Source organism: Centruroides vittatus, unplaced genomic scaffold (genome assembly GCF_030686945.1).
Source record: "Centruroides vittatus isolate TY-2023 unplaced genomic scaffold, ASM3068694v2 scaffold_861, whole genome shotgun sequence".
Classification (NCBI taxonomy): Eukaryota; Metazoa; Arthropoda; class Arachnida; order Scorpiones; family Buthidae; genus Centruroides; species Centruroides vittatus.
Window position 1 is genome coordinate 3,792,545 of NW_027122718.1, and position 20,863 is coordinate 3,813,407.

At 29.5% G+C, this 20,863-nt stretch overlaps 1 protein-coding gene across 1 annotated transcript; it reads left to right on the forward strand.

The window, feature by feature from the left end:
* Positions 1 to 562: 562 nt before the first annotated feature.
* ND-19 (NADH dehydrogenase [ubiquinone] 1 alpha subcomplex subunit 8) lies at positions 563 to 19,306 on the forward strand. Its single transcript, XM_067288600.1, has 3 exons — positions 563 to 748; positions 12,003 to 12,178; positions 18,943 to 19,306. Exons 1-3 carry the CDS (start codon positions 620 to 622, stop codon positions 19,160 to 19,162), a joined length of 525 nt encoding a protein of 174 aa, XP_067144701.1. The 5' UTR covers positions 563 to 619; the 3' UTR covers positions 19,163 to 19,306.
* The last annotated feature ends 1,557 nt before the right edge of the window (positions 19,307 to 20,863 follow it).

A 20,863-nucleotide genomic window follows, 5' to 3' on the forward strand; every position in this document is an offset into this window, starting at 1 on the left:
TTCCATTAGGCGCGCGCAATGCTCTTTTTTTTTAAATATTTTTCCCCTAAATTCCGTTAGGCACGCTCAACTGCGTTATGGAACTTGGACATTGTCACTTTGATCCCACTGTATCTCGAAAACCAAGCCAATTTTTATTGCATTTTTGGATTCTTCATTGCAATTAATGGAAAACAGCAAACTTTCGTCAAAATCGGCCTATCAATTTTAAGAACGAAGTCAATTCCTTAAACCACATAGAAGACACTTCGCTAACGTTTCGCCTTAATAAGGTTTTAGGAAGGTTACAGCAGAAAGATCATTCGTAGTGTAATTTGAAAGTAATTAAAAGTTATACGCGAAATATTATAAAACAACAAAAACGTATAAAGCGCTTCGGCCATTTAGCCGATGCAATTTAGTACGGGTCTTTTAAGAATAATAGTTTAGACACTTTACATAGAAAATTTTTACAAAATTTTAAAAATAAATTTAAAGTTTAGAAATTAATTAATATTAAAACTTGTATTGTTACAATTAATAAATAAATTTAAAAATTATTTATATATAATTAAGTATTCAGAGGTCGCTGCTGTGCCTCCCAGACGCCATTCTGAAATGGTAAATAGAGAGAGTTAAAATGCCCTTCGAGGAAGATTTTTATTTACCCGAGGAAAGTGAGCTGACGGTTCAAGAAGTTAATATATCCACTCCCTCTTTAAAAGCAGGTGCTTATCATTATGGCTCGTATTGTGATAGGAAGAACAGAGTAAGAAGATTATTTTCGATTTAGCTGTCCATTTAATGTTTAAAGTAACAAAAATATATAAATTTATCGTTGCTTTGAATTGTTTGCCATAGGTTTACATAGTTATATTAAATGTGTGTTTATAAAATGTAATGATATACAAATATCGTAATAAATATTTAGAGAGGGAAATCAATTTAAAATAATATGTAAATTTGTTTATAATTTACCTTTAAGTCATATTCGTACCTTTAAGTACCTCCATCAAACACATGGAGGTTGGGGCATCAACCTAATGAAAACCCAGCCCAGACAGTCTTTCCACTACCACTAAAAGCATGTCTTTCTGTTATGTTCTGTGATTTGTAACAAGTTCCAATCTCCCTCCAGTCAATATATGCCTGCTGTCAGATTCCAGGGAGAAATTAGACTTGTCTGTGAACAGGACGTAAGTCCATTGTTCTAGAGTCCAGCCTACACAAATACTGCAGGTCGACGGGTGAAAAGTGCAGTCTTGTGAAGACTTCTGGTAACAGTTGGGACAGATACCTGCCTTCCTGTGGATGAAATGAGGATAGGAAGCAGAGATGATGCAGATGCTAATTTATTAGTATCTGCATCACCTTTGTTTCACACAATCTAAAATCACACAAATAGTTGTGTTAATATTTTTGCTCTCTGAACATTGCCTGTAAAATGTGGCTACCATCTCATTGTTTTGGGTTTTTTTTCAAACATTCAAATTCAATTACCTCAGAATCATGTTTCTGAGGGTTAGCACTATACATCTCTGAGGACTTTATATATATATAGACATACTGTGTATACAAAGTACACTTCTATGGAATGGTGTGTGTTTTTATTTATTTTTGTGAAGCATAGTAATAACACTATTCTGATATTAATTTTTATTTAACTTATTTTATATATATCTATATAGGTACAATTACACTTCTGAATGAGATGGTTGGGACCTTATCATAGCTGTACACCATAGGAGCAAAAAAGTCAAAGGAACCATACCTCTATATGTAACCCTTTACAAGATATGGCCCCCGAAATCAGGTTGTGCAATTGGAAGGTGCATTGTTCTGCTAAGACTATTGTGTTTAACTATTTAGCCTATCCGACTGCCGGCTTTTAATAGCCAACTTGACTGTTTATGGAATACTTGTTATAGTTTTAGAGTGGATGTGGGGGCTCACCCCATGCAGGTGCTGAGGTGTGAGCAACAGCAAGCATCAAAGTGCCACAACTACATGCAGAGCATGGAGAATAGGCAGTATAGTGGTTCATGCTAAAAACTGACTTTTGGAGGCAAATATCTTGTGAAGGGTTGCATGTACTGTATAGTACATGTACGGTTCCATTGATGTTTTGCTCATACAGGGGGTCTATAACTCTGGGAGTGGCAAATTCCTCCTTCAGAGTTCACATTTTGCCCAATATATATGCATGCAATATTACATAGGCAATATGTATTTATTATATAATGTAGACAATTTTTAATATTAAAGTTAATCCAATAATATGCCTTTTTTAATAGTAATCTATTAAACAACTGTGAGATTGAACACAAATTCTAATACATAGATAGGAAACATTTCAAAACTTTTAATGAAAGTATCATTAAAATTACTGGCAGAATATGGCATTCTCTAAGTATAACTAAACACATTATAAGAATGAAAAAATTACTCTGAATCCTTTTAAAAGATTCAGAATAATTAGACAATTATAAGTGCTTGAAACATCAAATAGGGCTTTGCTTCCTAGATTCCCGGGGCCCTGTTTTTATATTAAATGCATAATGAACATATATATATATATATATAGTAACAATGAAGAAATAGAATGAATAAATTATAAATAATTAAAATACATTAAACATCTCTCACAACTGCCAAGTTCACTTTGCAATAAATATATTTGTACCAGGATTATTTACATGAATAAACAGTAATGATCATACAAAAAACGTTTTTTGCGTCAATTTAATTTTTTTTGTACCCAACCAGAGACAGATGATATACAACACGAAGACAAAACATAAATATTCTTTAAAATGACCGAGATAATATTAAAGAACATGTACAGAAACACACTCGACACCAAATAAAAACTCGGCACTAAAAACTTTTTCACTATCAGTCAGGTCTCAGTTGTATTTAAAGGTGGAACCACTGTAGAGTCCCCTGGTGGAAATTTGGGAATAAAACAATTTTTGCATAAAGTAATATTTAAGCAAAAATTGTTTTATTCCCAAATTTCCACCAGGGGACTCTACAGTGGTTCCACCTTTAAATACAACTGAGACCTGACTGATAGTGAAAAAGTTTTTAGTGCCGAGTTTTTATTTGGTGTCGAGTGTGTTTCTGTACATGTTCTTTAATATTATCTCGGTCATTTTAAAGAATATTTATGTTTTGTCTTCGTGTTGTATATCATCTGTCTCTGGTTGGATTAAAAAAAAAAAGAATAATAATTAAATTCTCAAAAAATTTTTTATATGGTCATTACACTTTGCAAGTTCTAATTTACAAAGTGAACATTACAACAACATTTTGTGGTGTTATTTTTTAAAATTACAATTTACTCTGATTTTACAACTTAGGGAATGAGGAAATGATGATCTAAACTCAATTCTTGTATCAGCTGATTTCAAATTCAATTCAATTACTACAATAGTTACAGATTTCTAAAAAATATATACTGTATTTTTTTTTCTAAATTTTACATATTCATTTTTCATTTTATTTGTGTGATAGTTAATTTTATGTGATTTTTCATTTTACACAATGCTTTCTTGGAACCAAAAAATCAAATGTGAAAGACGCTTGCATAATTTTGTTTTTCTTTAAATTTTTTAAAGATGGTTTTTTGTGTGTGTGTGTATTGATAAATGAATCCATTTCAGCTTAAATCTAATTTAATTAATTAAACTTATACCTTTTTGTTAATTATGTTAACAAAAATATTTTATTATAATGAAATTTCATGCTGTTAGCTTAGTTACAGGATATATATAACAAATCAAAGCCAAAACGATCATTATAATCAATTGGGCTATTTTTTTGTTACTATTAATTATGAAAAATAGCCTGATTGATTATGGCAATCATTTGTCTTTGATTAATAACATCGGGCTTAGAGATGTTTATATAACAAAATTTATACAAGATATCTCAAAATGAATCTATAAAAATAATTGAAATAGTTCTTTTTATAATTGTCTAAGGAATACCGAAAGCATTGAGTTGAGACAGTATCATCTATTTCAACAGCTGTGTTGGAAAATACTTTTCATGCATTGATATGATGAATTGGCTAATGGACAGTGTGTAGAAGTTTCAAAAATTAGTACACCATGCTTAAAAAGATCTGCTGATTATTCAAGTTGTTATAAATACCTGATTTTGTTTTTGCTTTTGGTAGTTTCATTTGGGAGCATATTGAAATTTACTTCTGTTTTAATGCATTGATATATGTTTGAGATAGTCTCTGAAAATATAGTTATCTTAGGGTTATTCTGAAATTTGAGATGCTGGAAAGCATAGATGCACTGGTCATGAAATTTCCTGATAACAGAAGAATCATGCCAGTAAACTGTGTAACTCAATTCAGGGGAATATTTTTTAATTGAATTCGTGTGACTTCTGGCCTAAAGTGGACATTTGTATATAGTTAACTGGAGCCTCCTGCTCAAAGTAGTTCCTCTAGTATTGAGACACTTTTGAAGTAAAATTTTCCAAAGATGGAAAGCTTAGTCATTCATTTTTGGATCTGATGAAGATAATCTCTGATAATGATCTCAGTCTCATCTTCAGAAGCAAAACAATGTCCACATAAATTTTTTAAGGTTAAAAAGTAGGCAAAAGTTGTATGTGGCCAGATCAGGAGTAAGGGGATATTATTTTCTCTAAGAAACTTGGTTGGTGGTTGTTACAGCTTTATGAGAAAAAGCACTATTGTGGTGAAGCATTAAAGATATAACATTCTGGCATTTCTGGTAGCCATTTTTGTTTATACAAATTGGCTATGACTATATTTTGCCCTTCTAACTTTATATCTTTTGACAAGCCCTGAAGAACATGGCTTACATAACTTTATTGTTCATTGTCTTTTCACAGTGATTGGTGTAGAATCATCTTCAAACGTCTATACTTTACTTTCTTGACATGTTGGGACATTTGAAAAATGGTATATAAAATGTACATTTTATAACATGCTACAGTTTTTGGAAATGATGCAATACTGTTGTGACTGTCGGCCATATTGTATATATATATTTTATTGTATATAGTTGTAATCCTATCTTATTTTTGCCATTTTCTCCTTCCTTTGTCTATTCTTTCTTAAACTTTCCATGACCGTTATCGCCGTGGGGCTGGATTAGCAGTTCTGAGAATCGGTAGGGACAATAGCAGGTAGTGTGGCCTGGGGAAAAAGTGGCTAAGAGAGGGGTCACTTTTCGACTAGATACGAAGAGAGACGGACGGCAAGAGCGAGGCTCGATCGTGATTTCCGAGAGAGGAAAGAAGTGCGATAGTCGAGTGAAGAGCCGAAATATAGAGACCGGCATATTGGAGAACCCCGATAATTGAGAGAAGAAAGGATAGTGAAGAAAGCCACTATCGTCGGATCCAGGTTCTACACAAAGTATCAATACATATCCGCCGAAAAAGAGAAAACCCCGGGTGAATCATCCCTTCATTTCTTCTACCTTTCTGCTGTCCTATCTTTCTTATCTTTCCTTAATATTAAGTTAGATTTAAGCTAGATTTAAGTTAGGTTAGTCACGCGTTTACGAGGGACCGATTGTTACGCGCTTAAAAATTAACACACCTCGAATTGTAAATCAGTTGGGATTCCTTAACAACAAGAACCTTATTTGTTCTAAGTGGAATAAAGGAACATTGTTTATTATTGTAGTCGTTGCAGTGTCCTTTTCTGTACGTTTCATTCGCGGGCCGTACTGCCACACTCGTATAGAACACCACACTGTCATTTATGTAACTTTAGAGTTTGTTGACTGATTCTAACCCACTTTGCCTTTTGATCTGTTAAGTTATGCAGAATCCAATAACTAATAATATTTTTCATAATCAACTCTGAAGGATCTTGTGTATAGCTGTGAATCTCATGTTAAGGATAGCCTGTATCATTTGATTGATATGTTGATTATCATCAGTTACCATTTTCCTTATGGCAAGCACATGTTCTGAGACTACTACTGATGGAAGCCTGAAGGTGTTGATTTGTGTTTTTCCACACTGATGTATATTTAGTTTATTTGTGTAATAATATTTTGATTTTTGTGTCAGTTATTGAGTTATTTTACCATATGAAATAGTGATGTCATGATGATCATGACAATTTTTCTCAAAATTCTTCAGTTTATATTTAATAATTATGAATTTTCTGAAAGCAAAGATCAATCTAGAGCAGGATTTTAATTTTACAACTTTTGCCAACTATGCAAAAGTTACACTTCATAGATTTCCATATAATCTTTGCATCTAGACCAATTAATTTGAGGTATAACTGTATGGGTCATTCACACTGCACTGACTAGGACAACCTTGCACTTATAGCCATCCATGATTTAGGCATGGTATATAAAAATGTTTGCTTTTATATACATATAATTGATGTAAGCTATGGCAGGAAGTTTGTAGCCAGTACAGTGAATGACCTGTTTGATTATATATTTCAAATTAATTAGTTTGACAGCAAAGATCAGATACAGAATGGCCTGGGTAGCATAACTGGTAATGCTTCAGACAAAATTGCTTTATATCAGTTATTAAGTTTTGATAATTATTAGCCACAGTGTAGCTGAAAATAATCCAGTATTTAATCAGAAATTGTATTTTTATCAAGTTATTAATGTTTTCCAAATTTTTCACGCTTCTCAAGCTTGACAAACTTTCAAACTACAAGAAAATGTTTATCTTAGAACTGATAGAAATTAGAACATATTTTAATTTCTATTAGTTCTAAACAGAGTTAGACAACTAGAGTTTAAAAAATAAACTTTTAAATTATTTAAAATAAATTCTCATATCATAATCTAGGAAACATCTTCAATTTTAACATAAACAACTAAAACCTTAATCCATTTAAATTAAGCTACAAACTTTAAACTGGTTTATTGCAGATTGCATATTCACACAACCAACAAATCAACAACATATGAACAAAATTAGTACAGGTATAACACAATTTCTAAGACTTCCAGATTGTAAAATTCATCAGCAGGGAAGCTCTCAATCAAATTTTAGAATGAAAGTAACAACTTGGATTTTTAGATACCTATATTTGAACAAAAGTGACTTTTAAAAGATTGAAAAAGTGTGTTTATTTTGAATAACATAATAACTTTGCTAATATGTTAGTTTGTTGTTCTGTTAATCTGTTAATAGTATACTAGTATAATATTTTACAGGTTTGGCAACTCTTTGCACACATCCCAACAACTTGTTTTTCATCACACAATCCAGGGCTCACCTTAAAAAATAAATATCCAACATCTTTGCTGAATTACATATTTTAACTTAATAGAATACAATTTTATTGAGTAGAATTATATAAAGTAAAAATGCAAAAAGAAACAAACACTATCAACTGATTTAGTAATAATATGAAATAAAAAATGAAACATCCTATTTGCAGACTTCTATTTCTGCAGTATACTGACTAGGGTTTGGGTCCCGGGACTTTTTCTAAATTTAATTGTCTCAAGTCCCAGGACTGTCGGGTCAAGACTCGAGACACGCTTGTCGAAATTGTATAGTAGTAATTTTATTTTCAAAAGGTTAGCCTAGCGATGCTTCTTTTGTTCTCCCTCCTGTTTACAAATAAACAACACAGGTGGGGGTAATTTACAAGGCCGTGTGACTTTTAACCTTACTCTGTTAAGAGACAATCTTTACAAATACGTTTGCCGCCATATTGTTATTTTGTGATGTTTGTTTTTGAGATCGTGATATTTGTGGCTGTCTTTGTCAGCACTGTCAGATCAGTCAGTCAGTCGTCAATTTCACTTTGAGGTGAAGTGCTGTGCGCGGTTGTTGCGACGCTCTTGTGGAAACGACGCCCATCTTATGTAAGTTTAAACAAACACTACATTTTGTTTACTTCAGTTAGACGTTTACCTTGGATGAGATTTGTTATTTTATTAAAAAAATAATTGATATCATAGTGATACTCAGTAAACAAAGATATGACATTAATTTTGGATTATTATTATTGTTATAGATCATCATCAAATTTAAATAGATACCAACCTATTCATTTAATATGGAACGTAAAGCAAAAGTGTGGAAACATTATAAAAAAAATAAACGAATCAACCGCACAGTGCTCATTATGTCCAAAACAAATTTCATGTAAAGGATCGAATACTAAGGCCTTGACAGGCACCTGCAAAGAGTTCACAATATTTTTGTAAATCAGCTGGAAAAATCAAAATCAGTTACACAGCCTGGGACATCTTGCAAACTGGAATCTAAAAAAATTAAAACTGAAAAGCAGTCTACAATAATAGGATATGCTGCAAAAAAGTCTTTGCCTGAAATAATTTTTTGCTTGGCGGCAGAGGATGCTCTGTCGCCAAGCGGGAAATTATTACACTTACAATAAGGGAAATTATTAAACTTACAATAAGGGCAATCACAAAGAGTAAATTCATTCGTGAGAGTATTATCCAGAGAGGTTATAAAATGCCTAAGAACGAAACTGATTTCATGAAAATCATATTGAGTTGTTATGAAGAGAGAAAAGAAGATATGATTCAGACTTTAAAAGATTTTGTCGCTTCTGGTACACGTTTCAGTCTTTCAGTTGACGAACGAACCAGCGTCCAAAACCGAAGGTACTTTAATTTATGTCTGCGTGGTGTGAACGGAGAAGTTTTCAATTTGGGATTAATGTATATATCCAGAAAGTGCGGTGCCGAAGAGACCAGACAAATAGTCGAAGATACATTGAAAAGATTTCAATTGGATTTTGAAAAATATATTGTGGCCACCACCAGCGATGGTCCAAACGTAATGAAGAAGTTTGGAAGGGCTAGCCCCAGCGAGATGATTCTATGCTTGAACCACGCAATACATCTAGGAGTTGTGGACACATTTTATAAAAAAAATCAGGCTACTGCCACATCCGCAGCTTCTACCTCCGAAGATACTGATGATAGTGATGATGAAATCATGGAGAACAAAAACTCTTCTGATGATGAAGAGGACTGCAATGCCAGCTACGAAACAAACTGCCCATTACAACCAATTGATGAAATTAAGAGTGCTTGATGAAACTCGATTCCTAGTGAAATTGTTTAGAAAGAGTCCACTAAAAAACAGCCAATTACAGAAATATGTTAAATCAGAATTTGGAAAAGAACTCAGTTTACTACTGGATGTCAAAACGAGGTGGAATTCTATAATTGTAATGGCAGAAAGGTTTTTGAAGCTCAAAAATTGCATAAAGAAAGCGTTGATTGATTTAAACATGTTAGACAAATGGAATGAAGACAATCTTCTTCTTTTGCAGTCAATTGTTACTTTATTGCAGCCAGTCAAGATAGCTGTAGAAGCCTTAAGCAGACAAAACTCTTCGTTACTCACAGCCAAAGCAATAATTGACGTTTTACTGAAAAAAATTCAATCGACAACAACAAATAATAATCTGGCGGTATGGTTCTTTGAAACATTGAAAGCCCGTCTAGAAGAAAGAAGGTCACAACGGGTTATATGTTTGTTAAAATATTTGCACACTGGCCACCACAGCTCACAGTCGCAAAATACGGATTTTTTTACTTTGAATTTGAATAAAACTGCACTTATTGCTTTTGCGGAAGATCTATATTACAGACTTTTTGAAAATATCCCTCGTATCCAAACGCCAGATTTGGAAATAATGGACGCCGAACCCAGTACCAGTAGCTCTACAGTACACAATGAACCCGACGAGTCGTTTCAAAGTCAAATGGAACAGGCAATCAAAAAAATCAAAGAAAATGTACCCGAAATTCTTGCAAAAAGATCAAGAGCAACATTAAAAAAAGAGTTCCAATTATTTGAAGCAACCGGAAAACATACTGAAAGTTTGGAACTACTTTATAAAGCTTTAAACACAATAAAACCGACATCTGTTGAAAACGAGTGTGTGTTCTCCTTGTCCGGAGGCATTATTACAAAAATCAGGAACAGATTATTGGACAAAGCTGTAAATGCTCTGATTTTTTTTAAATGCCTATTTTATTAAATCAGAAAAGAAGTCTAATTGCTAGTTCATTATATTTATATGACTAATGAATAGAGAATAGGTGATGATTATTAATGATTAGTATGATTACTAAGTTGGTTTCATAATATAGATTTTACTGCCAAAAAATGAATCTATGATTATAAGAATTAAACATACGAATTGTTTAGACTTTAATTAACGTTATAGATGTTAGGATTTGATTTTATGTTCAATAAATGTTGATTTTTTATTAAAATTGCTTTTTTATTGATACATCTCGCCAAAAATGAACGCGATTCTAATTTTATTCTGGGAAGTCCCGGGACCTCCCGGGATTTTGATCATGGGCTGTCTCGTGTCCCGGGACTTTGAGAATGTTGAGACTTCCCAAACCCTAATACTGACTTAGTTTCCAATTTTGCAGAAAATCCATTAAATCTAGCTTACCTGTATCATCATCTAGCTGCTAGACCAAATAATAATATGTTCCAAAAATTTCAGCTGTCATGTGAGAAAGTTTTGCATCATAGATATGGCAAGTTTGGCATGCATACTTCAAAAGGTTGCCCATACCAATCTATTAGATTATATTGGTACATTATTTTAATTTTTGATTTATGTAAACAGGAATATGAGAAACAAAATACTAATTCCATTGACATATTGTCAGAGGTGTGAAATTTATTGCATAGCTTTGTTAATACTATTAAATCTATTATTATGATTTACAGTCTAAATTGATGGATCTATTGTATTTTCATGTCTTAATAATCACTAATTGATAACACTATTATGGTTAGCTCCAGCTTTTCTATTAAAAGGGCTGTAAAAGTTGGCAACATTAATGCAACCTCACTCCATATTACTTAAGTATCTTTTTTTCAATGCTTTTTCTGACAGTACAGTTATTCTATTTTTGTTAAATCTTATTTATATCTTCTAATTCATGTAAGTAATAACCTATGCTTGTTACATAGTAACTTCTCTATTACAATTCTATAATGTATAATAAAAATTGAATTATAAAGATGTAAAAGTTGGCAATATGGCTTCAAAAATGTTAATTGTTTTGTCTGATTTATTGTAAAAGTTGTTTTTCTAAAAAAATTCATTAAAATTTTCCAATGAAAAATATAATAGTTGGTCATGAATATTTAAAAGGGGAAGTTCTAATTTCTTTTAAGTATAATTTTATAAAAATGTTTTTTTAATTTGACCTTTCATTATAATTTGTTGTCATAATGTTTTGAGGATGTTATCATAAGTTTAAAATTTAATGATTAAAGCACCTAATTAAATTATCAATACCTTGTATACTTATTAATAGATCATCATATTAAAAATGACTTTGAAAGAACAGTGAGTAAATCAGGTGGTTTTCTAACTGACTGCATTAACATACAGTAGTTATCAAATTATGAATTTTATGAAATATTTTATTATTTTTAAGGAAGAAAAGTCTTCAAAGTTTTGTTAGTACAGTTATAAACTGTTATCCGTGTAGTAAGATTTTTTTCAATGAGAGTAATACTTTTACATTTATTTTTTTACATAAACAGCATAAGATTTCAAATATTTTACTTACTTAATTTTACAAATGTTTGCAAATTTTGTTTAAGATGGACTTAATAAATACAATACATTTTTAAAATAAAAGTTGTGTAAAAGAATAAACATTTTTGTTTTGTTTTCATAAGAACTTAAGTAGAGAATGGTGTAGTTACTATTTTATTGATGGTTTGTAATGGAAATAGTTGATCGGTTAGATTTTTGCATTGGATGTATTTAATTAATTAAGTACTTTATTTATTAATTTGTTAAACATAGAATATTTTGTTTACTGATTTAGTTTAACAATATATATATATATTTTAATTGGTTAGTTTCTAGTACTACATGTATATAATATAAATATTTAAACATTAAAAACATTTTATTATTAAACTTCTACATGAAGATGATCAAAAAAGAACTGATGATAATTTTTTCTTGAAAATTTAATTATTATTTAAAATTTTAAATATAGGAATTTATGCTATGCCGAGCAGAAGAGAAAGACCCGAGAAAATGCTTGAACGAAGGTCGTGTAGTGACAGCGTGTGCTTTAGAATTTTTTCAAAAAGTAAAAGAAAACTGTCGGGATTCTTTTGAAAAATACGCTCATTGTTTAGAATGGAATAGTGCCGATATGAATTTTGAACCGTAAGTTTTTTCTTTTTAATACTTAAGATAATTGGTATTTTTGTAGATACTTAGAATTGCATAGAAATGTTGTGGTATCTTATGCAATATCTTCTGGTTGGAAGATAGATGATAAAGTCAAATATTTATGCTATTATCATTAAAATATCTTTAAAAATTCTTATTAAACTTTCATATTGAAGTCATTTAGTTATATTCAATTAGATGTGCTTTCAGAATATTAGCTTTGTCTCATTTTAAGATAATATGTGAACTGAATAGTAATATGAATAACTAAAGTATATAAATTTAAAAAATTTTTATCATTTGAAATGTTTTTCTTCTTTGAATCGTAAACTGTCAGCTGTTTTCCAAAATTCTTACTTTAGTACTTCTGCTGATTGAATTTGAGTTATTGAATTTTTAAAATTAAAAAAGAAATGTTAAAATTTCAGATATCCAATAGTTTAATGTTTAAATCATTTTTAAAAGTTGAAATAAGAAAATTGAAAATTTTATTACTTGACAATTCACATTTTTTTAATTTTATTTTTAGTTTGCTTTTGTTGTTTAGATCTGTTTCCATTCATTAATATGTTGCTGCTTCTCATTTGCTTTTGACACTAGTGCTTTAAATAATTTCATGATGATAGTTTGTTTTATAAATTTTATGGAAATTATTAAAGCATCTCAATTGAAAGAAATCATAAGTGCATTCATATTACATAAAATTGATGCCTAGTTTTGATTTCTAAATGCTACATTTTAGCACACTTTATGTTGATAAAAATCATCACATTTTCTGCTTAAAGATTTGATTACTTTGACAAATTGTATAAACTTTCATTTTTTTTAAATAAATGTATGTTGTGTGTTTTTATTCAAAGTTCAATAACAAAAATATGCTGAAACAAATTAAAATAAACTTTTAAAATGATAACTAGTAGTATGCTTTTCAGAAGTATATTGAAAATTTTCCTTAAATGCCTGCATTATATTTTTTTTCATACTTTCATCAAATTTATTTATTTATTAGTCCATGCATCAAAGTAATTTTTAAAAACTTACATATGCACACACACTATATTTTGTTTTAAATCTCCTGCCTAGAGTAACATATAATTAATTAATTAATATACTATTTTCCTCATTTGAAAGATTTTCTGAACAACTAGTATGACTCCATTTTTGAAGTTAAACCTATTTTTTAATCCAAAATCATACTGAAAGGAAAACCATACATGCACAAACCTTCTGCCAACTGTTGATGATGAAATTGAAAATAGTGAAAACAGTTACTTAATGACTGAAAATGAAATTTACACTAAAAAGTAAATATGAGTAATAAGAATGTTTTTGCAAAATACATAATTAAAAAAATTTAAATTATTATTATTTTTTTAAGGGTATTCAAGAGCATAAAAAAGTAAAATTTTGAGAATTTTGAAAATTTAATATATATTTTTTAAAGTCATTATATAGCAGTTTTTATTTTATAGCAAGTTAATATCTTAAGACAAGTACCTGTACATATTATAGAGATTAGTCACAAAAAATTAGAATAATAATCCTTTTGTAACATTAATTTCACATGCAAGTGATAAGAGAAGCTGCCAGACAAGTCTTCAGCTAAAATATGAATACTTAACTGGCAGCTTATCATGCTGTACTGAAATGAATGATTAAAATTATTAACAACTATTGTATTTACTTGCATGTTTAATTCTGTGGGTTTATTTTTTACTTTTTTTTTTAATCCTATGGGCACTAAGAGTGCTGTTTTTTTCAAACCCATTGTGGGTTCAGCCAGATGCTGAGGAACAGGGTCAATATATTCAGGAAAGATCAACCTGAAAAATTTATGGGGTTTTTTTCAATCACTTGGATTTGATTCTGCATTCTTTAGAGCAACAGGCTGATGCCTTGACCATATCAGCCATCTAGTCAGGTTAATTCTGTAATTTGGATTATTTGCTTTCTCAGGCTAATATGAAATAGTTATCATAAAAAGTTTGGAAGCTCTGTAACAGATCATGATGTTCTGTTAGGTATTACAGTATTCAACTTCATTCCAAATCCTACATTTTATTAAAATCATTTAAAATGTATTCACTCACTGTTCAATGTATATTATCTTCCTTCCAAGTATTGCATTCTTAACTTATCTAATAAAGTATTATGTGATCATCAATTTTCATATTTAGAGCAGAAATGGGATGATTTTGCTTCACTAATAATTTTTTAAAATTTTCATCGGACGAAATTTATAAATTTGGGTAAAACGTTTGAATAATCAAACTATAAATTAATGAAATTACAAGTTTATTTTTACTGTCTCATCTTTTGCTCTTAGGAATATTTTTATATTTGCTCGTTAATTTGTTATGTAAATTAGCCTATAGATGTGAAACTAAAACAACAGATTTTGAAATAAAATTTCTGAAGTGTGTTCATTATGTTTACTTATAACTCCTTGGTATAACATTTATTAAAATAGAACTATTCTAAAATATTTTTAGAATTTGTGTGTAATCTGTTGTAATTTGAATATTTATAACATAAATTATGAAAAATGTAGAGATTTAAATTAAATTTCCCAAACATAAAATGAACTTCATGGCATTAAGCACAAAACAAATTTTATAGTGTAATAACTTTAATTATGTTACACTGTAATGTTTATTTTGTGTTTGGAAGTGCTAAGATAGAGACAAAGATGGATTATATTGGATTAGGTTGGATTAAGCAATTTTTCCAATAAATTACTTTTAATTATCTAATGTAGATTTAGACAATTTACAATTTACCGAAAAGATTATTTAATTCTAAAAATATTTCTCCATTTTATTGCATTTTATGTTGATAATTAATGGATAAATCCAAAATAAATCATCAATTATGAGACAAAGACAGTAAATTGTGTGATTATATTTGATCACGTGACATAGGTGTCGTGCATATCGATACGGTTGTAAACAAGCTGTTCCGTTCGAAGGATAGCTTACTTTATAATAAAGGAAGAACGAAAATATTTTTTAGGAAGGTTAACAACGGTACAATTAAAGGAAGAATTAAAAAAGTACAATGCCAAGTTAGCTGGTAGAAAAGCCGATTTAATAGAAAGGTAAGTTAAAATAATCTACATCTATATTTTTATCGTTAATTATTACATTTATAATTTCAAGTCATTATAACTATTACATGATAAGGTAACTTACCAGTAGATGAAAGTTTTAAGAATAAGATTTCACAAAATGCACATTTTTCGTCTATAAAAACATTTAAAGATCAGTAAAGTTCTCATTGATTCCTTTCACATTTGTCTAACCAATACATAAGGTCAAAACTTTAATTAAAATAAATTTTTTTTTCCTTTGGAATATGGTCATGTACTGAGCCTGATATATTATAACCAATTTATATCAGTATCTGAAATGTTAACTGTACCAATAGGTTATCACTGTAATTTAGAACAACAATCAATACAAACAAAACTACTTTCTATGAAGTTCTAAGACAATATAAGAGATATATATCTTAATCTTTTACCAAGAGAAAACAATATTTGGAGTATTTAAAATAAATATAATCAAAATGTCTTTTTTATTGGTCACAAGTCATCTTGTTTCAATAATTTAATGCAATAAGACTAATTTCTTCGCCAATAAACTTTTTGTACAAGTGAATTTTTGCCCATTTTCTTTTACTAAATCTGGCATACACTACATATATGCCATATTTAGGTGCTTGTCAATACTGTTCAGTTACCTTATACTGTTTATTTTTATATTATATGTAATATATTAAGGTAAGAATATAATATATAATAATAATTTTTGCCTTTCCTGTCAATGAGACAGAAAAAACTAAATAAAATATTGGTGATCATATCTTAACTAGTTATTAAACTTGTTTACAATAATTTTCAGGTTACTGGCATATGAGAGGAATCAGGAAACTCATAATTTTTCTATATCCTGTGATAGCTCTCCTGAACTCAAACTTCCTGATTCATCTGAATATAAGGATCTCTCTCCAAGTTTACAAATACCAGTTTTGACTATAGAGACAATTGATGCCTACATGGAGATGTCAGATCAAAGAATGCCACTGTCTGCTGTGCAGATGTATTTTAATGAATTCTTATTAATAATAAGAGGAACAAAAGAGAAACATTTTTTTATATTTTAAAGGTAATGTAAAATCTGAATTAATCAAGGGGAACAGATTTACACAGATTTAGTAATTACAGATGATGGGGTTATAGAAAATGTAATATGTGAATGTACAGCAGGTAAAGGGCCTAAAGCGTATTGCAAACATGTATGTGTAACACTATTGGCAATAGAAGAATATGGAAGAACAGGCACATATAAGTGTCACAAAACATGCACACAGGTTCTGCAAACATTCCATCAGCCTACCCGCCAACATAAAGGTTCCCCAGTTAAGGCTAGTGAGCTTCCATTTCATTTATTTAAGAAGAGAGGAATGAAAAGAAAATTATTGGAAGACATAAAATTTGACCCCAGACCATCTGGCAGTACAATCCCTGATTATACAAACTTTGTTATTAATTTGGCAATGAACATGCAAAGTGGTTGTGCAATACCGATATTGCAATTAAGGCAACCAGCAAACATGAGGGCTTTAGAATCAGATCATGATTATTGCAAAAGCACAATGTCTGAAATGTTTTTTAAGTGCTTTACATGTAACTGAAGCAAGTAGGGAGTACATAAAACATTTGGAAAAAGAGACCAGATTACAATGAAAAAGTGCAGTTTGGAAGAAGGAACATTTGTTGCATTTGACATCTTCAAACTTTGGAAAAGTTTTTAAATTAAAATCAACAGACAGAGTAAAATTGTGTGGCTCATTACTGTCAAGTAGGCCAATAAAAAGTAAGGCAATTTCTCACGGCTTAAGGTATGAAAAAGAAGCAATTGAAACATATTCTTTTGTAAATACTCCTGTGAAAGAATGTGGCATGTTTCTTCATTCAAAATACCCATTCTTAGCTGCAAGTCCAGATGGGCTAGTGGATGATGATAAAATATTAGAAGTTAAATGTCCTTACTCCAATTTTAAACTTCCTGTGAATGTGCTAAAGATACCATATTTGGAATGTACTGATGACAAAATTACTTTAAAACGGAATCATGATTATTTTCATCAAATCCAAGGACAATTAGCAGTGACAAATAGACAAGTTGCTCATCTGTTTATTTACACAAAAAGTGACTTCAAAGTTTGTATCATTCCAAGAGATAATAAATTCATTGCAGACATGATTGAAACACTAATTATGTTTTTCCATGAGCATATTAAGCCAGTTCTTTTTTAAAAAAAAATGTTTTATAAACATTAAGTTTATAAAATAATTGAGCTAATTGTTATTTTACAATTTGAGTTTATGTAAAATTTTTCTAGATGGTGTATAGTGTGAATTTTTTTAAATAATAAAAAGAGATTTTGTTTTAAAGATTAAAATTCTTTTATTAGCTTACAAATATTTATTCAACTATAGTACAAATTTTAAAACCACTATATTACTTTGAATTGAAGTTCCACAATGAAGACCTTACTGTGTATGATAGTATACATTCTTAATCTTAGAATTTATAAACAGACAAAAATTTAAAAATACTATAGATGGAAAACTTAAATTAGGCTAGGGTCTAGAATGGAAAAAAAAATTATATACGGTATTAATAGAGAGCTAGACTAACAGTGAAACAAATTAAGAATCTCTGCCAACAATGCATGGTCTAAAATTGCATAACATAAAACATATAAATATAATTTCACTGCCAAGTTTCGTTACTGCCGGATGCATGTGTTGCCTCAAAATTTTATATGTACAGTACGTGAGTACGAGCCATTCCTATAATACGTTCAATATGTATTCTTTTACTAGATGTTTTTCTGTCTCGAGATGACAAACTGCTGCTCAGCTGTGCTTTTCCTCTCATAAAAGTGGGTATATTTACCACAACTTCTTTAGTAATTAGTTATTCCTGAATGTTAAAACCTCTATCAGCCATTACCCAGTCTTAAAATAATTATTGGATTTTCGTTTAAAGAATTAACAAATCGTACTTTAGAACCGACAACGTATCGCTTAGTCTGTTTACAACCTCGTCGATACTAGCGCCGCGATAAATCCAAAATAAATCATCAATTATGAGACAAAGACAGTAAATTGTGTGATTATATTTATTTTTTCACTGGTAAATAGTAAAAAATTACAAAAAGTCAATTTAAATGCACTGAATCATTGTTTAATAATTTAGTGCATTTAAATTGACTTTTTGTAACAATTATTTTACTTCGAAAAGGTTTTTTTATAATCAGAATACTTATCAATGTGCAAAAGTTGAAAAAAATAAATAATAAAAAAAAACCAACAAAACATTATTGGAGTCAAAATGGAAAAACAAGCAAATGTTGTTTCGTGCTTTCAATTCTCTTAAGTTTATCTTCAGGGAATAAAATAAAAACATAATATATATAAAAATTTAACTTTACTTGAACAAAACATTCTCAATTACTTTTTATATATATTGTACATTCTTGATTTTATCCCCTGAAGATGGACTTTAGTGGTTTGAAAGTATTGGAAAACTAATTTTTGTTTTTATTTTAACTCCTACAAATGTATTTTTTTATTTTATTTATAATTTACATGAATATACTTTTAAGCTAATTTGTTATAATACATAAACAAAAATGGTTCCATAATTAATAATAATATTTAATAATTTTTATGAAAATTTTTTCAGTTGTAAAAAAACTCAAGCAAGATTTGATATGTGCATGCTTGAAAAGTTAGAATTACCAAGACCAGAACTGGGATATCTTTCCAGAACCTATGCACACGAAACCAACCGACCAAAACCACCTCCGAAAAATCTGAGAGAATATAACGATCCTACCCCCGGTTTACCCGACGATTATCCTAAACAAGAGCCTAAATACGGTAGCCGACTCTTTTTCACTTAACGAACCAATAATGTTAGGATCTTAATAAGGATATCTTAGCATAGATATCATTTGTTATTAGTCTACAAAATATTGATGTTAAATATAGTGATTGTAGTTTCACATATATTTCACAAAGAAATAAAAATTATATGTAAATTATAATTTGTTTTTTTTTTTATTTATACTGATTTATCTATCCACTTCCAAAAAATAATGGAATTATAATGGTTAGAACTTTTTACAGAAAGGTACAACAACTTACTTCCCTTTTGACGTTATTTTATTCTATAAAATTTAATATAGTGTAAGCGTATTAAAAAAATAATACTTCTTTACTATTTTTAATCGACGACCTCAAAAAGATCTTTCTAATAATACGGAAAACCGATGCCATCTCCAGCAAAGTAATTAAATTCTACTATGAAATTGAAAAAAATGAATGTCAGTTGAAAATACACATGTTATGCTTCCAGGATACACACGATATACACAGGATTTTATATTACATGCTAAAGCACTTTCGATCATTTTTTAATGATCATATATTGGTTTAATTTAAAAGTCTAAAACTTTAAATATTTATTTTGAATATAAATCTCATTTTATGTATTTTAGTAAAGGCAATTATCAGAAAATCTGTTTTATAAGTTTAGTATCAAAATAAAAGTATTTTTTGCGCATTTTTATGGTTATATCTTTTATTTAACTTTAGGAGGAAAATTTATAACATTTTTATATTCAAAACGATGTAACTTAACATTTTTTTTTCTAATAATGGTATCATCAATTTGGTAATTTTTGTTTTCTTGTGGCACCCCTACTTCTTTAACAGTTTAAATTGTATATAGCATTTTCAATAAAATGATTAAATTATTTAATACTTTGTAATTACTTTTGATTATACAATAACTTTTAACAATACATGCAAAAAGCATATGATGGCGCTTATGGTTATTTCATTGCATCCTTGGTTGAAAATCACTTATTTGAATGCATTCTAGGAATACATTATAATGCAATTGTATTAAAAAAAAATTGCTAACAAGGGGCACAATGTAATGATGTGTGCTAATCATAAATATAAATTAGGTTTATTGGATTTAGGTACCAAACTGCATTTTTAATGAAAATGAAAGAATTATTAGAAGTGAAACACAGACCTGCCATTCATCAATATGATTAGAGAATTTTCTTAGCACTTAGAACTAGTGTAGTGGAGTGGGTAAACAAATAGTCTGACTCCTTCCCTTTTTTAAAATTCCAGACTATGATTCCTTTTATAAGATATATAGCCTTTTATATATACAGTAAAATACAAAAAAATAACAATTTGATGAATGATGTAATAAATTAATCTGTAAAATAGTTTCTCCTGCTACCAGCGATGGTCGACTGAACTGGACTATACAAAAGAATTTAAAAATATGAAATTTAGGAAAAAAAAGTCAATTGTTATGACAGTACAATCGCGCCCCAAGAACTTAAAGAATAATAAGCTGGAACAATCCCGTCAATTACATTTTGCAGTTTTCTCTTCCTCTTTTAGTTTATTGCAGTTAGATTCTGATCTTGGTTTTACTTTTTGTTGTTTTTCTATTGTTTAAAAGATCAAATTATAGTATGGAAGCAATAATAAATAGTCATAACTTGCAATCAATAGAAAGGCAGTGAAAAATATCAGTTGTTTTGGATATCAAAATGTTGCGCCAAGTAAAAAGT

Excerpts from the sequence above, each read along its gene's own strand:
- ND-19 (XM_067288600.1), top strand. The coding sequence starts at position 620 with ATGCCCTTCGAGGAAGATTTTTATTTACCCGAGGAAAGTGAGCTGACG. Across the intron at positions 749-12,002 it reads ATTGTGATAGGAAGAACAGA|GAATTTATGCTATGCCGAGC; the intron begins GTAAGAAGATTA and ends TTTTAAATATAG. Across the intron at positions 12,179-18,942 it reads GCCGATATGAATTTTGAACC|TTGTAAAAAAACTCAAGCAA; the intron begins GTAAGTTTTTTC and ends AAATTTTTTCAG.